The sequence below is a fragment of the Pinus tabuliformis genome, chromosome J (assembly GCF_031772625.1).
Source record: "Pinus tabuliformis cultivar Carrire ecotype Pingquan chromosome J, CPIR1, whole genome shotgun sequence".
NCBI classification, from domain to species: Eukaryota; Viridiplantae; Streptophyta; class Pinopsida; order Pinales; family Pinaceae; genus Pinus; species Pinus tabuliformis.
Genome location: NC_142295.1, coordinates 71,815,579 through 71,832,347, shown reverse-complemented (window position 1 = coordinate 71,832,347; position 16,769 = coordinate 71,815,579). Strand labels below are relative to the sequence as shown.

The following is a 16,769-nucleotide window of genomic DNA, read 5'->3' as shown; positions in this document are numbered from 1 at the left end:
TCCTCAACCTCTGCTGAAGCTGCCATGCTCTGGTTCTTCCCCTTCTTCTTCTTCTTCTCCGGACACACAACTGCATAGTGTCCCATCTTTTGACAATTCCAACACTTCACCTTGGAATAGTCCTTCTGTGTGTTACCTTGTTTACCTTTACCTTTGCCTTTGCCCCCATCATTGCTTGTGGAAGCCTGCTTCTTCCCTTTGCCTTTCTTGCTTCCTGCCAACAGTGCTACATCCTCATCCTGCTCAACTGGCTTGGCTGCCCCAAGCTGATCTTTCCTGATCTCTGTCTGAATGCAATTATCCCAAAACCTCTCCCATGTGGGAAGGGTCTCACGTGCACAAACCCCATCAGCAAAGTTCATCCATGAACGGGGGAGGCCATTCACTGCAATCCGCACCAACTCAGTGGATGGAATGACCTCTCCAACTGCTGCCAACTCATCTCTCACATTAGTAATCTTTGTGAGATATCCAGCTGCACTATCATTGCCCATCTTAATGGTCTTCAGCTTTTCTTTCAGGACCATTTTCCGGTTCTCATTGGTACTCTGGTAGAGATTGGACAATGCAGTCCACATCTCATGGGCATTTCTCTTTCCTCTCACATGAGGAATGTAATGGTCTTTGACTCCGTCTAGAATCAGTCTCTTACCCTTGTTGTTCTTTCTATTATAAGCAGCCAACTGAGTAACATCAGTAGGCACAACAACAGGGTTCTGTGTGGTATGCACCATGATGTCCCAGACTTCTGCCTCCTCAAAGATGCTCTGCATTCTCTCCTTCCAAACGCTGTAATTGGAATTCCCATCCAACCTATCCTCCACCCTCAATCCCAATGACATCCTGCTGTCCTAAAACTGAAAAATAGCACTGCTGTAGTAAGGATAAAACTGCTGTTTGTGAAAAATCAGCTTGCTGGAATTTTCTGAGTGAAAAATCAGCAGGCTGTAATTTTCCTCCTTGCTGTCCCAAACTGCACTTCAGCACTCAAGCTTTGATACCATGTAAAAATTTCTCATTTCCCACCCCGGTTTTCAGTTTCACCTTATTTCTCCAAAATAGTTAAATGCCCTTTCCCATATCCATACATTTAACAACTGGAAAATAAATTTCGCTGAAAACACAAATTCTGGAAAAATTACAGAATGCTGGAAAATGCAGAAATAAAAATCAGCACATACAAACAGCCATTCAACACATTTAAACACAGTGATTTTTGGTCAAGGTGACCCTGGAAAAACCCCCTACAACTCTTGGGGAAAACCAGTTCGAAAGCTCCTTCTTATTTCTGGAAAATGCTTTTTACAGTGAGAGAAAATATTCAGCAAAAATTAGCAAGCAAACTTTTACAACTTATCTCATTTTCCGTGCCTCACAGCCAACTGGAAAAACTTGCAAACAACAAAACTAAACAGCAATAAATGCTGTACGGCCTCCTCGATTTTTGTGCCAAATTTCAGCGTTAAATGCTGCTGTATGGCCTGCCTAGAAAAGCGTGCAAGCTGCCATAAATGCTGCTGTACGGTTTCCTCGATTTCTGTGCAGAAAAAACAACAGTACAGTGTACGGATTTTTGCCTAGAAATGTGTGCCAAGGTATAGCCACTTGCTATACGGCCTCCCTTGAAAAACGTGCCAACAATTTTCAGACTTTCTGCTCCTCGATTTCTATGCAAACTTGCTGTACGACCTCCTTGGAATTTGAGACAAAATTGTTGTACGGCTTTTCTAGAAAATCGTGCCCAAAACCTGCCCTTCACTGTGTGCTAACTCAATTGTACAGACTTGCTGGAATGCTGCCTTGGAATGTGTGCCAAGCTGCTGCCTCCTTCTCCTCACTGTCCAGAAATCTCCCTTGCTCTCTTGCTCTCCTTCTCTCAATCTGCTCATGAAAGAATGAATGACTTTTTCCTCCTTTCCCTCCTTTAATCTAACCCTAAGTGACTTTTGGGGAATCCCTAAATCCAATGGCTGAAATAGATTGAGATCTAGGGCTGAAATTAAATGCTCATTTAAATCTCACTTTCTATTTTTTAATTCACCCCACTTTAATAAAGACCCACTTAGTCATTTATTTCCAAAGTCACTTTACCTTTCTAATTTTACATTGACTTTATTAAAGTCACTTTAAAATTAGACTTTAGTAACTTTATCACTTAAAGTCACTTTTAAATTAGATTTGACTTTATAAAAATTATAAAGTCACTTTAAGAGAAAAATTAAATTCTTTTGGACACTTTTCTCTAGGCCAAAGATCAAAGCCTTAGGGAACCACCTGTCCTCCGGTACCAAATTTCAACAACAACAAGGAAAGAAGGACTAGAGTCAATCAAGTGCTTCATTAGTCATGACTCATAAGCATAGTCATTATGCATCACACTTTCCAAATAAGAAGAAGCTTAATGGGAAGCAGTAGTGGAAGCACGTAGCATCATTTGTAAAAAAATGTATGAATGAGTTTGTTGCCAACTTTGAGAAGGATTTCTCAACGGTATCTTTCTTTTCTACCAACATCGAAATGCATGGTATGTGGATAGTGGGTCATCTTGTCATATGACATTATCTCAACAATTATTTTCTAGTCTACAAAGTAGGACTTAGGAGTACAAGTTGACCAATGATGATGCCAAGTACCTAGTAGTAGGAGTTGATACTATTCCCTTCTAGCTCGAGTTAGGTAACATTTAGAATTTGATGATGTCTTGTTTTTTCTAGGTCTTAGAAATAATTTGGTTTCAATTTCGGTCATGGAGGATAAGGGCTATGCAATTGAGTTTAAGAATCAGTAGGTCCTCATTAGATTGAAGGAATATAGCCCAAATATAATTCAAGCAATAGTGGTTAGAGAAGGTAATCTTTATAGGTTGTAGGGTGAACCTGTTTGAGCCATAGTTCATCATAGTGTCAATTTGTGTGAGTTTTGGCACAACATAAGATAAGATAAGATAATTATATTAACGTCTAATGAATGACTACAAAAGTAGGTAAATGGGATTATTGAATACAATGATGTCGATATAAAGTAGGAGTGCCAAAATGTTTCCTAGATAAATAACAAGAAGTAAAGTAAAACATTGAAAACCCTCAACTCCAAGCGTGGGCGATCACAATGGTTGGAAAATGTACAAACAGAAAGGATCTAGGGACTGGGTCATGGTCCACTAGATCTATCTCTCCTAATATATGAAGCTAGATGAAGAAAACTCAAGATAGAATGGTGCCCCAAAGAAGAGATGGGGGAAGATCGAGACCCTCTACTGTGTTGTTGCTTTGAATAAGTAATTCATCACTGATGTTTAGGTGATCTCATTTGCTTACTAGTAAGGGAGCTGGTTTGGTGATGTCTCTAAGGTCTTTGGGGAGGGGGAATGTTCCCTTGGATCCACACTGATTTGGAATTAGAGGCAACGCTATTATTAGTCCGTCTCTTGGTGCCCTTAGCTAATGGGAGCATCATAAAGAAGGAAGTAATCCCTTGAACGAGATCTAGTCAAGGGGGAGGTAGGAGAACGTGGGTATGAAGTTTGAGAAACCCATATCACAAGGCATTTCGTGTTCTAACAGAGATATTCACAAGTCTTCCAAAGTTCAAATTTGATCAACATGGAGCATGTAAAGATCGCATGCTTGGAAAACATGCGAATGTTGCTTTCCCAAGTGGCGACCATAGGTCCAAGGGAATTCTAGACTGAGTGTATTCAATTTTTTATCAATTGATATCAATAGCATCAATTTTTGGAAGCATGTACCGTGTTTCCTTCATTGATGAATTTTGTTTCAAAAGTTGGATCTAATTTCTAAAGGACAAGGATGACGTATCTAGTAGGTTTTAGGAGTTCAAATCTCTAGTTGAAAACCAAATTTGGAAGAAGGTCAAAGTCTTGAGATTAGATAATGAGGTGACCATCCCTCCAAGTAGTTCAAGGGTTTTTTCAAGAAGGAAAAAATCAAGAGGGAGTCGATTATTTCAACAACCCACAACATAATGGGGTTATAGAGTGGAAGAATTGATCTATCATAGGGGTTGCTAAAGCCATTATTCGTGAATAGGACTTGCTCGTGTTTCTTTGGGTAGAGGCATGCAAAACAACAATCTACATTCAGAATCAATGTCCTCATATGATCTTGGGGGACAAGACACTAGAGGAGGCATTCAATGGTGTGAAGCTAAATGTGAGTCATTTTTGCATCTTTGGCTATCCAATTTATATCCGTGTATTGGTAGAGAAGAGGACTAAGTTAGAGCCTTATATTAGGAAGGATTTATTTGTAGGTTACAATGAGGCTTCAAAGGCTCATGGGATCTATATTCTGGAGTAGAGGAAGGCAGTAGTGAGTGGGAATGCAAAGTTTGAAGAGGACTTCGCATCTAGGAAGTCCCATGAGCCTATTCTAGTGATGAGTATGAGGAGTAGGAACCTTCAAACGTTGAGCTAGGGTCATCGACGACTTCTAAAGTAGTACAACAACCTTTAGGTTGAAAGGAGGAGATAGTGGCCCATTCCACTTATGTCAGGGTATCTCAATGGTTCACCCAAATATTGAGGGATGATCAAGATTATGTTAAGGCTCCTAGGAGCACATTTCAAGAGATAAAACCTTCGAATAAGTTTCTGTACCGCATTGCATTGATGAGCAACATCATAGATTTTGATCCTTCCAACTTTTAAGAGGCAATAGATCAACAGATATGGAAATATGCCATAGTGGAGCAGAACACCTCCATCATCAAGAATAGTGTCTAGAGCATAGTGCCATGATCGGTGGGGAAGTCGGCAATGAGTTTCAAGTAGATATACAAGATCAAGAATGCAACAAATGAAAACATCGAGAAGTTCAAGGAGAGGCTCATGGTAAGAGGGTTAGTTGACAAAGAGGGAGTGAAAAATATGGAGGCATTTTCTCTAGTCTCTAGGTACACTTCCATTAGAGCAATTTTGTCCTTGGTTTCATTTTTATGGGATGAGGGATACATTAGATGGATGTGAAGGCAACTTTATTTAATGGTATCATTGAGGAAGAAGCATACATAGAGAAAGCTCAAGGATTTTAAGTAAATGGGAAAGAATCCCATGTTTTTAGGCTTAAGAAAACCTTATATGGACGCAACTAGACAACGAGAACATGGTATTCCAAGATAAATGGGTATCTACATAGTATGGGATTCACCAAAATAAAAGTAGATCCTAGCTTATATTATATATTTGTTGAGACTGATTTACTGATTTTAGTGTTGTTATAGATGACTTGTTTCTTATAGGTACAAAGAAGCTCATTGTAGGGTGCTGAGCAGACACGATAGTCAAGTTCGAGATGAAGGACATTGGCATGATGCATCATTTCTTCAAATGAGATGGGATTTAGAAGGGAGTAGTGAAGGTCTTGTATATTCCCACAAATCAGTAGGTAACCAAAGGGACGTTTGAAGCATTCAAATATAGAGTTGGATTGTTGCAGAATTCCTTCCTTAGTAAGAGCAAGTGTTGAGAAATGTAGCTTGAGAAAGAACTTCTTGCACAAGTTCGGTGTGAATGTGTACAAAATGGTTTGAGACATTTCTTTGGTGACCATCTTGGAAAGGCGATCATTAATGCTATCTTTTAATTTCACTTGAAAAATTGAAAAAATAAAAGTGAAGGTCTAATGTTTTGAAGTCAACTTGTCTTAGGAATTTAAATGAAATGTTCTAGATGTTCTAGAACATTAATGACTAAGATTATTATTTAATCTTAGCCATACATCTCGTGATTGAAATAGGCGACAACAAGCATTGAAGAGATTAGTTGCTAGGATTGAGAAGAGTAATTATCCTCTCTCAAAGCAAAAATAGGACAAGATAGGAGATATTCTCACATACATGAGAGGAGAAAAAGAGAGTTGGAGGGAGGAAGAGTGCATCTGCAAGAGAATGAGAGAAAATATAATAAAGATACTATAAAGTACAATAGGGATTACAATACATGCCACCTTTTGTAGCTATCTTTTCTTCATGCACAAGCCATACATCTTTAAATATAGCTATACACCTTTAGATTTTTCCATAGAGTGTATTGTTGGAGTGTGCTTCAGCGATGAGAGGAAAAAGAGCAATTTGTTGTCCAAAAACGACATGAATAGAGCAAGTTGTCCTATTGTAGTTGTACTCTTTTTTCATAACTCATACATTGCTACTTGAGGTGATTTCATTGATTGTACAACTGCTAGTTCAAAGTAGCCTATAGAGGTCACCTTAAAAGCTTTGATCAAAGGAATGAAAAGTTGATTTGAAGGAGAAATCCCACCTTCCACCTTTCATGTTCAATCTGTTTGTGTGATCGATGCAATCTTTAGAAATTTAACATTTTTTTGTTAACAAAATTTGTTTGAGTTATTTAGCATGATAAAATTAGGATCACAATCGCCTAGGCTTGAAAAATTCATAGGGCCAACATAAATGGACACTACATCCTTCAAAGATAATCACATATCCATATAAGATCATGACATGTGGATCACATCTATCAAAGTCAAGGATAGAACTCTATACAAGTTGAGTCCTAAATAATAGAATGCAAGGCTCAAGATATAGGTGACAATCCATGCAATATTATCAATGACCTATCAATATCATGGGAAACTCCCTCTATCTAAGATAATCCATGGGAAACTTCCTTTGTCTAAGAGAATCCAAAAGAAACTCCCTTTGTTTGAGAGAATCCATCGACCCTATTGTTATACTATACAACATTACCATCAAGTTCAAACTTGGAATCAATCTCAACATCATCCTCCATCAAGGTATCTCACCTCTCCTTCAATGAACAATTGGAAGGCTTGTGGGTGGAAGAAACTAATGCAATGTGACTAACATATCTCTTAGGAGGTGTACTCATCCTCATTAAAAATTTGAGTGCTCTTATATGCTCTAGAGTTTTTTTTAATGTCTGGGTAAGCCATCTCGGCTTCCTGTAAGCCAAAGTTGGTGAGGGTATATCCATACTTAATCTTTACCTCAATTCCCTTTGAATTTGACTCATCACGAGTCTCTAAATCAGTGTCTAAACAAAAACCTCCACATTCTCCTTAGTCACTAAAGGAGAACCATATGAAGTAGAAGACCTCACATCATTGTCAAATATCACATCTTTGCACGCCAACGGCCACAGTGTCCCATTGTGCTAGAATATTGACACTATAAGTTGTAGAAGTATCAGTATATCGATCAATACATGATGCTATCATAACATCCATAATAGGTTTTGAACCTATATCCATGGCATCCCACCATGCATGTGCCTTCTCAAAGCTAGAAGGATTTTTTAGCCTCCCACTAGAATGTACAAGTGGTATTGGATCAACAAGTGAATTGTAAAGGCTCACCCTCTCTTGCTTTTCTTCCTAAGTCCTTGGACTAGCTAGACTACAATCACTAATGGTGCATTGTCATCATTCAAAAGGAACTATCTATAGTACATCTATCATTCAAGACATTGAAAGAAGATTCTTCTTCCACCAAAGAACAAACAAAACATAGTGCAACTCAAAAACATCACTTGAAGGAATTTGAAAGGAAATGAAGCTAACTCCTCTCATAGGGTAATTGGAATCATCACGAAGCTCCACTTTCATGCCTCCCTCTTGCTCACATGTCTCTAAGCTCCATTGTACACATACCATCCAACACTAGAGAGGGTGTTTAAAGACAAGCAAGAGACCAAATCCATATCCATCATGGGAAATATGCATATGACAATGATCCCCTGTGAAAATGAAACTGGCATCCACCAAAACAAATCAATCAACTATCCCAATTCCTGCTGAGTATCTCACTTGCTAGAAATAAAACTATACTAGTCAAGAATCACATAGATCTATCACCTGTAGGCTATTACAAACAACTTTTGGAACAAATCAACCACTTATTGCAGGTCCCCACAAGCATCACAATTGCTGAAAATACATCCATAATAGTCATTAATGTAGTGAATCCATCACGCATATTGCATTAAAGCACAACCACTCTTGGATCCTCCACCTCTTTGTGTTCATTTCCTGGTACATCCCACACACATTTTGCTTGGCCTCCTACAGATTTTGCTCACCCTAGTTGATATACTTGTCTGCAATGCTAATCATTATTGGATGTAAGCACTTGCTCCGATGGCCATCGCAAACAATTTTTTCCTTCCTATATTCAAGCAGCTAGCATTGCAGGGATTTTACGGTTCTGGTTATCCTTTTTTCCTGGTCCCTATGCAGTCATCCCTATCCATATTTTGTTGGATTCCTACGAGTTCTCAGCTCGTAATACCTATAGATTCTCCTAAGTATCTCACCTGTTCGAAAAATAAAACCATGCTAGTCAATAATCACATAGATTTAACACCTATCACTGGAAACTCCTGGAACAAATCAACGACCTATCATACATCCTCATAGGCATCTGCTGAAAATACATCCATAATAACCATCAATGTAGTAGATACATCATCTCTCATCAAAAGAGAAACAAGGGTTGAATCTCCCTGCAAGAAATAAGCGCTCATCTCAAGCACACTAAGGCTTCACACCCAACAACCTCAACGAGGTCAATCACCTCTCCTAGGCAATATACAGCTTAAATACTGTAATATTCCTAATTAGCCATGGCTAATTGGAATATTCGATTTTGCTCAATTTTGCCTTCTATAGTTATTAATAAATAAAACGTGAGGAAAGGGGGACATAACTCACTTTATGAATAAAGTCACTCCCTAGTAGCACAAAGTTGTAACTTAAAAGGGGAGCCAAGGGGGCCCAAGGACCACGTAGAGAAGGGGCCCATGTAGACACTTGGAGGGACTGCGCAGATGAGAACGAACACGTGGCAAGAGAAAGGCTACGTTGGAGGAGGTGGCTTTAGGGTTTTGAGAGAAGCCAATGTTATAAAGGAGAGAGGAGCCTCTTCATTTTGATCATTCGATTATGTTGCATTTGAGCGAGTCACTTCGACTTAGAGCATGTTGGCTATTTAGCCTGTCTACAGCACTGTTTAGTGCATCGAGTGTCTCCGTTCGGAGATCTCACCCTTAGCCCCGGGGACTTCGAGTGCCTGCTCGGGCAAGGTAGTTCCATCAGTATTTTGCAGGAGGAGCGATTTCTGGAGTTGAGGAGGCGCCGAGTATTTTTGATGACTGCGCAGTCTTGAGAGGGGAGGACACAGTTCTTTTGGGTAGGAGCTCCGGATTGGGTTTTGTGGAGGATTTGAGTTGGGAGATTGAGCAAGGGATCAACCCTTGCATATTGGAGGATCTTGGCAGAGTTTTGGAGGTTTCTCTTCAAGAGCAGCGCAGAGCCTTGAGGGATTGCGTAGATCCCCAAGAGGGTGATTTTCGGGGGTCAGCAATTTTAGAAAAGCTTTCTGGGCTTTTCTGGGTTTATTGAGCAGAGGCTGATTCCAGAGTTTCAGCATTTTCTGAGGAGGGGAACAGCCCCAAATCTTCATTTGATTCTAGCAGTAGCAGCAATACAGCAGTTCTCCGGCAGTTTGGATGCAGTTCAGAGAGAGGTCATTTCCTTACCATTCTGAGTGTGTTTCTTCACTTGCCTTGTGCAAGTCGAGGTGCTACCTGTCTGATCACCTCTTGTACTCTTTCCATTACTCAGTATAATAAAATGGCTTAGCATTTCTCTCTGCATTTCTCGAGTATCTGTTTATATTCCATGTATACATTATTGTATGTTGCACTACTGTTATTTTTGTTTTATCTCTTTGAGCACCCCGGCTACTAGTTTGCTTGTGTTTGAGGGATATCTCTGATAAGGGATATTACAAATACAGACCCCAAAACAAACTTTTATACCATTTTAAAATTTCTGGCAAGATGTGTTTTTGACTTTTAATACAAAGTAGAAAATATCACCTCTTTAACTTGAGGTTTCCTAGATCTAAACCTTGTGAATTTTTAGCCTTAAGGATGTTATGAAATAGAGAATAAACTTATCCCTATGATAATTGCACTGTGCTCTCTTTGACAAAAAATATTCTTCACATGCAGGGAGTTGGAGAGTTGATAGGTGCTGCAGTTCCTGATATCAAGCGGACTGGGCTAGTAGCATCTATTGTTTTGCTTGTCTTCATGATCACTGGAGGATTTTACATTCAGGTTTGTTTCAAGCATACATTTATTTTCCTTTTGTTTAATTTGGCACAAGTTCTTCCTTGAGTCCATTTTTATAACATTTGTTTTGCTTTAAACTTGTTAACCATGTCATGTTTTCGTAATTGACAACAGCACATGCCTGTCTTCATAAGATGGTTGAAATATGTCTCATTTGTCTTTTATGGATTTCGCTTCGCCGTGAAAATGCAATACTCTCCACATCAAATATATGACTGCACTGGACCAGGTGGCTGTAAAAGCCTTCAAAGCTCACCCAGTTTTGAGACTATGGGCTTAGACGGTGGTATGCAGGAGGTGTGGATATTAATACTGATGGCTGTTGTCTACCGTGTTGTAGCCTACTTCTACCTGAACAAGATCAGGCTCCTGTAGAAACACTCATTATACTAATGATCTGGTGAATAAAAGAATTTTAGAAGGTCAAAAGATTATATTAAATTGTATAAGAGGAAATCTTGATTGGAGTTTTATATCTAGCTTAATTAATGATACTGATTGATTCCAGGATTAGAATATTTAGGAAAGACATAGATTGGCATCAAAGGAAGGGAAACTGTATGTCAGCCCCTTTGGCCTGATGTAATATTCTTGATGGACACTTTTGACTAATACTTAGATCCTTATCAATTGTTGTTTAATTCATTTCCAGACAAATGCAATCTAATTTGTCAAGGAACTAATAAGCCTCAGTACTCTGAGCTTACTTCCAGCCAGTGTGATTATCTCATTGTTGACAAAAATAGGCTTCGAAGTTCCTATAGTTTTATCTTATCAGTGTACTAATTCTTATTTAAGTGTTACGAATTTCTGAACTTCAGTTAGAATTTGTTGAATTGTGGTTGAGTTGTATCTTGGAATGGTTGTTATGACAATAACTGTGTGGCTTAAGATGAGTTAAATTGTACATGATCTGACAAATATGACATTAAGAAATAGTGCACATATACTATTCTTTCATCTCAAGTGTCCTTGTCATTAATATCTAAACATGTCAAGGTTATGGAATGGACTAAGCCAGTTTATTGAGACTTGCCAATTGGTCTGTAAGGTGTATGTAGCCTGGATAGGTTGGCAAGGCTTTGGATACCACCTTAGAAATGAAATTTTGATTGTTAACTTATAATTAAATACCTTAGAAAGGAGGTTGTCTCTGGAAATTGCATGGAAAAATTGTTACTTAAGTCTTTCATATATATATATATATTTTGTGGTTGTTTTCATGGCCTGCATGTTTTCTGGGAGGACTTGGAGATAATTGGTGATTTAGACAACCGGTGTTGGCCCTGCATTCAGTATTATCCATGGCATATCAGAGGTATACTGAATGTGATGTACTTTTCATGGTTAATGAATTTGGAAATTTTCTATCTTGAATACTTTGTTTGAATTCAGTTAAGCGTTGTTTACGTAGATTTTCAATGCCTACCGTATATGTACAAGTGAAGATTCTTGATGAGGCATTATTTATGCTTCTATACTCGTTTCCATTTTAGAAAAGAATGTTTATTATTTATGGATCGAAATAATAAGTTCTTTATCTTTTGTACTTCTAGACTTGTATGGACAAGGATACAAGGATAATGAATTAGACGCAGATAAACTGCTTCAAATTCGGGGCTTCTAGGCTGGTAATTATAAAAGAAAATGACTTTCTTTGTATCTGTCATTGAATAAGTTATAAACTCAATTCTTCCAAGTTCATAGTTACACTTTGTAATAAGTAAAATAAATCAAGGTTACTTCCGAGTGGGAGCGAAAATGGGGAGCCGGAGTGATATTTTCAGAAACTCTCGGTTTGGGAGCAATTTTTTATATAATATATATTTGTTTATATTATGATGCACATATGTCAACAAAAGCATGTAGAATGATGAATTAGATATAAAAAAACATAGATTGAACCATATAATAACAATCATCTAGAAGTTATAATCTTCATCAACCACGTCCACAAGTTAGTAACATGCACATATTGAGTCTCATGATTCATCAATCTTAAAGTTTGAAGCTTTCAAAATTCAATATATAACATTTATCATCATTGATCACCAAAGTTGTACTTGTAAGCTATAAGTGTAACCATTACAACAAATAATAGCTAACATTAAATGAAATGAAAAGAAAAGACATGTAAATCTATTATCTATTGCTAATGCTTGGGCCTCTTGCAGCCATGAGAAATGTCTAATTTTTTAGTCTTGTTGGAAAATCAAGATCTTTGCCATTAATATCATCCTCTAAGCATCAATATCCAGAGGTATCTTTGTCATTACCTCTGGATCTGTATAGGGATCTTTGTCATTAATATCACCCTCTAAGCATTAACATAAGATAGAAAAAACATAGCATGTCGAGTCAAGATTTTGTTTGAGTGATGGATACATTTTTAGTAGGGTCATGATAGAGGAGTTCAATAACCAATGTCACTAACATCAAGGTACATAGAGGGATTGGTGTTCTTGATTAAATACGAGTTCCATACTCTAATACATGACAAAATCCAATGGAAACATTGCAATCCCCACAATCCTGAAATTTTGAAAAACTGTTAAGTCTGCTGGATTTTGAATGATATTTAAAATTTTAGTTTCTTCATATGAAATCCAGTGAGGTCGAAGCCGCTCTCAAACATCCCGAGTCATTTCATGGTAATGTTAAAAATTTAAGTAAAAAGATGAAAATGAAGATCAAGGAGAATGTCACTTTTACTTTAAGAATTTAACATTACCATGAATCACATATCAATATTAGGGCCATAGGCTTGATCATTACACTGCCCCACTAAAAAATTATTTGTTTCTTTGAAAAAAATTGCATTTGGAATGTTATTGCAAAAAAGACTAGGGAGATCCCTTAATCACTCCTTAAAAACCAAGGAGCATCTTTTTTTTAAAGGGAGCGCGCTCCTGACTAGCTCCCGAGCGGAGCGCGAATTAGGAGTGGGTTCGTTTGTGGGGGGGGGGGGGTGGTGGCTTCCCTGCAACCCCGAAATTAATAGTTGAATACAACAAATGCCAGAATAAAAATGTTAGAGAAAATAATTAATAATAATAACATTGTAACATGCACACATAAATCACACAAGATTTATATTCTGGAGAATTTTTATGCTAAAAACAAGCGAATAGATTTATGGGAGTGATTTCGGAAGCGCACCCCCGACTAGCTCCCGAGCGAAGCGCAAATTAAGAGAGGGTTCGTTTGGGGCGGGCTGGGGGGCGATGTTTCCCTGCAACCTTGAAATAAATAGTTGCATACAACAAATGCAAGAATAAAAATGCTAGAGAAAATAATTAATAATAATAACATTGCAACATGCACACATAAATCACACAAGATTTATATTCTGGAGAATTCTTATGCTAAAAACAAACGAATAGATTTATTATTTTCTTGACCAAACCCAGCCAAGCGAGCCTTCACCTCTTACCTCCAGGCACATTGCAATGGAGTGTCCCCAAGCCTTTAAAATGAGTTATTACATGTATTCCACCAGCTCTAATAACAGTGACTGGCAAAATCACGGACCTAAAAACCACTACTATTAGTCTAACTTCATTGAATCAAGTTTAATCTAACAATATTCAGCATGGTATACTAGTTACTCACTAACCTTGATTGGTTCAGAAGAGGGGATTATAATATTGGATGTGGTTAAGTTGAGTTTATTTCAGTGTTGTCCATTTACTAAATTCTTCTATAAAATTTAAAAATATTTTATTCTGGTGCTGAGTTAGAACTTATAAAGATATTATATAGCATCCATGTCACTATTCATACAACAAATCTATACAAATGTATATTGGGCTACAGGGTATGGGTTTCAAAGCTTAAAATGTCTACTCAATCAAACCCTATTGGGCTTTTTAACATCAAGTTTATAGTAACAGGGCACCTAGGTGGCTAAAGCTTCCTTTCTAAAACTCAACCTAGTTGAGTAATGGGAGGCAATTCTGGCGCATATTACAACACATGGTGGTGTTCATGCCACATTGGACATCGCATTTCTTCCAAACCATGAGAGCTTTTAGGTCCTTGTTGCATGCTCATATTTGTAATACCAACACCTCTTAATGTTCAAAGTGTTCTTCCTAGACCCGACTAGGATGAATTCCTAATTCCTTATGCTCCTTAATGAGAACCATCTTCTAGTTTGACAATAAATGTGTTTTATTTTATTAATGTATAATTTATTTAGTCATAGTTTTAAGATTTATAATATGAGTAAAATATTTTAAAATAATTTATTTTGGGTTAATATTTAATTTTAAAATGATTGTAAATAAAATTTTGATTAATAAAAAATTCTTTTACAATAATATAAAAAGAAAAAATTAAACGATTTTATAATTATGTCTATAGGCGTTATATTATGAGGTTTTTCTTAGTGACATTGTTGCGGTTCGTCGTTCTAGTGACACTGTTGAGATTCGTTGTCCTCAACAGGTGTCACGAATCTCAATGGTGTCGTCTGTATCACCATTTATCACTGGGTGTCTCCTTTATCACCCTTTATCTTCTGCACTTCACCTACCCATGTTACCTGCATCCAATTCCACTAGACTTAGCCACCTAACGCTTTGTCTAGCTTTGATTTTGTGGGTTGGATGTCTAGCTTTGATAGCTTTGATTTTTTACACTAGATGTCTAGCTTTGATTTTGTGGGCTGGAAGTCAAAGTCTATCCTACTCACATGTACCCACCCATTGCTCTTGTGGTCTCTGTGAGGCCGCGAGGGCATAATAGAGAGTGCCAAATAATTCCAAATTCAATTTTCAGCAACCATGAGTAACAGAGAATAGACTACCATAGACTGAGAATTCTTGCAATAGCCCTTCCCTTCCCTTCATATCTTGTCTCTTGAATTGAGATCTAACTCTTTGTCATTGAAGGCTGAGCTTATGGTTGGTTTTGTCTATGACAGGAGGCAGGAATTGGTAATCTTGGGACAATGATTGAATTGACCAGAGAAACCATTGTTGGAGCATGTGTTGACAGTTTTAACAACAACCCTTTCCATTGGAACCATGAAATGCATTTCACCGACATTGCGAGCGACCACACCAGCCACCATAGAGACCTGCATATATGCAACCACAAAAAATAAGATTAAGATTCAATCTGCTCTGCTAGGTTTAAAAATGAACATTCTGAAAAATTCCATTCCAATACTTATGAAATCCCCTCCCTTCTTGACATATTGCGAGCATAAAGAAGAAAGGCAACATTGGTATGTGTGAAACATATAGTCTAGTATTATAAACAAGAGAGTGTTAGTTTTTGTAACATTAGATGGTGTTCTAGTCTCGAAACTTTGTGGAGAGGCTAAAACACATGATTTCTCTGAAACCCAGAAATCATTTATGGAAATTCCACCTAGAGATAGTTCAATTAAATTACTTGACCACCATTTAAAATTTTCCTAAGTCTAACTTAGGAAAATTGGTTAATTAATAGTAATTAATTGAGAAATGTGAGAATTATCTAGAAACTCACATGGATCGGCTTGGAGATGATTTCAACCATCGATTCAGTTTTAATCATGGCCGATGAAGTCTTAACTGGAGATTATAAGAAGAGGTCGATGGGTAGATAGAGAACACACTACTTGCAGATAATCAGTGATCAAGGTAGTTCGATTTCCCAATTGCAGGTGATTCAACAGTGAGATCAAGTAGTGGGTGGCAGACGGGAAGTATAGTAGTATTTTAGAGGAGTTTCCAGTTTCAGAGAGGCAGTGAGAGGAGGTCGTATAATTTCTCCAAGAGGATGCACAGAGCCTCAATTGAGTAGTTCACTTCAACTAGAAGTGAGTTTGACTTAGCTTCCAGTGGCTAGGAAAATTTCCAGGAGGCTGGGAGAATCACTTCCAGAGGCAGCAATAGTTAGGATGCCATATTCAGATGTAGTTTCCAACTAGTGCGTGTAGGCTTGTGCAAGGGTTTGGAGAGCCAGTTTTTGAGGCTTAGTTTGTTACTGGGTTGCTTGAGGAGGAGGGTAAATTCCCTTAGATATGTTTTCTAGTATTTATCTCAGATAGAAACGCTAGTTTGATGTCATTTTATCGTACTCAAAATTTTTGTTGCTACATAATAATTAAAGCCCTCAACTATTGCACCGGTTTCCTCCCTTTAGGTTTTTCTTAGAACAATTGTCCAAAAATAATTGTGTCATTTTTATTTGTGTGTGCTAGCATTTCTCAGTTCCTATTTTCTTTCTTTTTTTTTTTTTTTTTTTTTTTTTTTTTTTCTGCAATAATTTTTTTATGGTGAAGAAATTGCAGAGTGAATAATTCATTATTTTTCCGCAAACAAAATAAACTGCATAATTAATTTATCAATTAGAAGAATTATTTCTTGTTGCTGCATGTCAAGGAATTTTCACATGGATTTAGAGGATATTTGATAGATAGGAGGCCCAGAGATGAAGAGGGAATATTTCATTGTTCAAAAGGAGCAATAAGACGAAATTTTATGGGGTTGTGTAGTGCAGTGAGAATTGCTGGACAAGGGTTTGATTTTCCAGTTGTAGGGTGGCAGGTAAATTTTGATTTGTCTGGGGAAGCAATTCTAGCAGGAAGAGGGAGAAACAACTCAGTATTTTTGCTGAGCAAATTTCTTGTCTAGGC

General features: G+C 37.6%; 1 protein-coding gene across 1 annotated transcript in view; it reads left to right on the top strand.

Annotated features, from left to right (window-relative positions):
- The window catches only part of LOC149225571 (ABC transporter G family member 26-like), a 30,083-nt gene extending 19,570 nt beyond the window's left edge, over positions 1-10,513 (top strand). The window contains exons 8-9 of the mRNA XM_089379963.1: positions 10,016-10,123; positions 10,253-10,513. Coding sequence (XP_089236089.1) covers positions 10,016-10,123; positions 10,253-10,513 — 369 coding nt within the window. The remainder of the gene's footprint in view (positions 1-10,015; positions 10,124-10,252) is intronic.
- Positions 10,514-16,769: the final 6,256 nt, after the last annotated feature.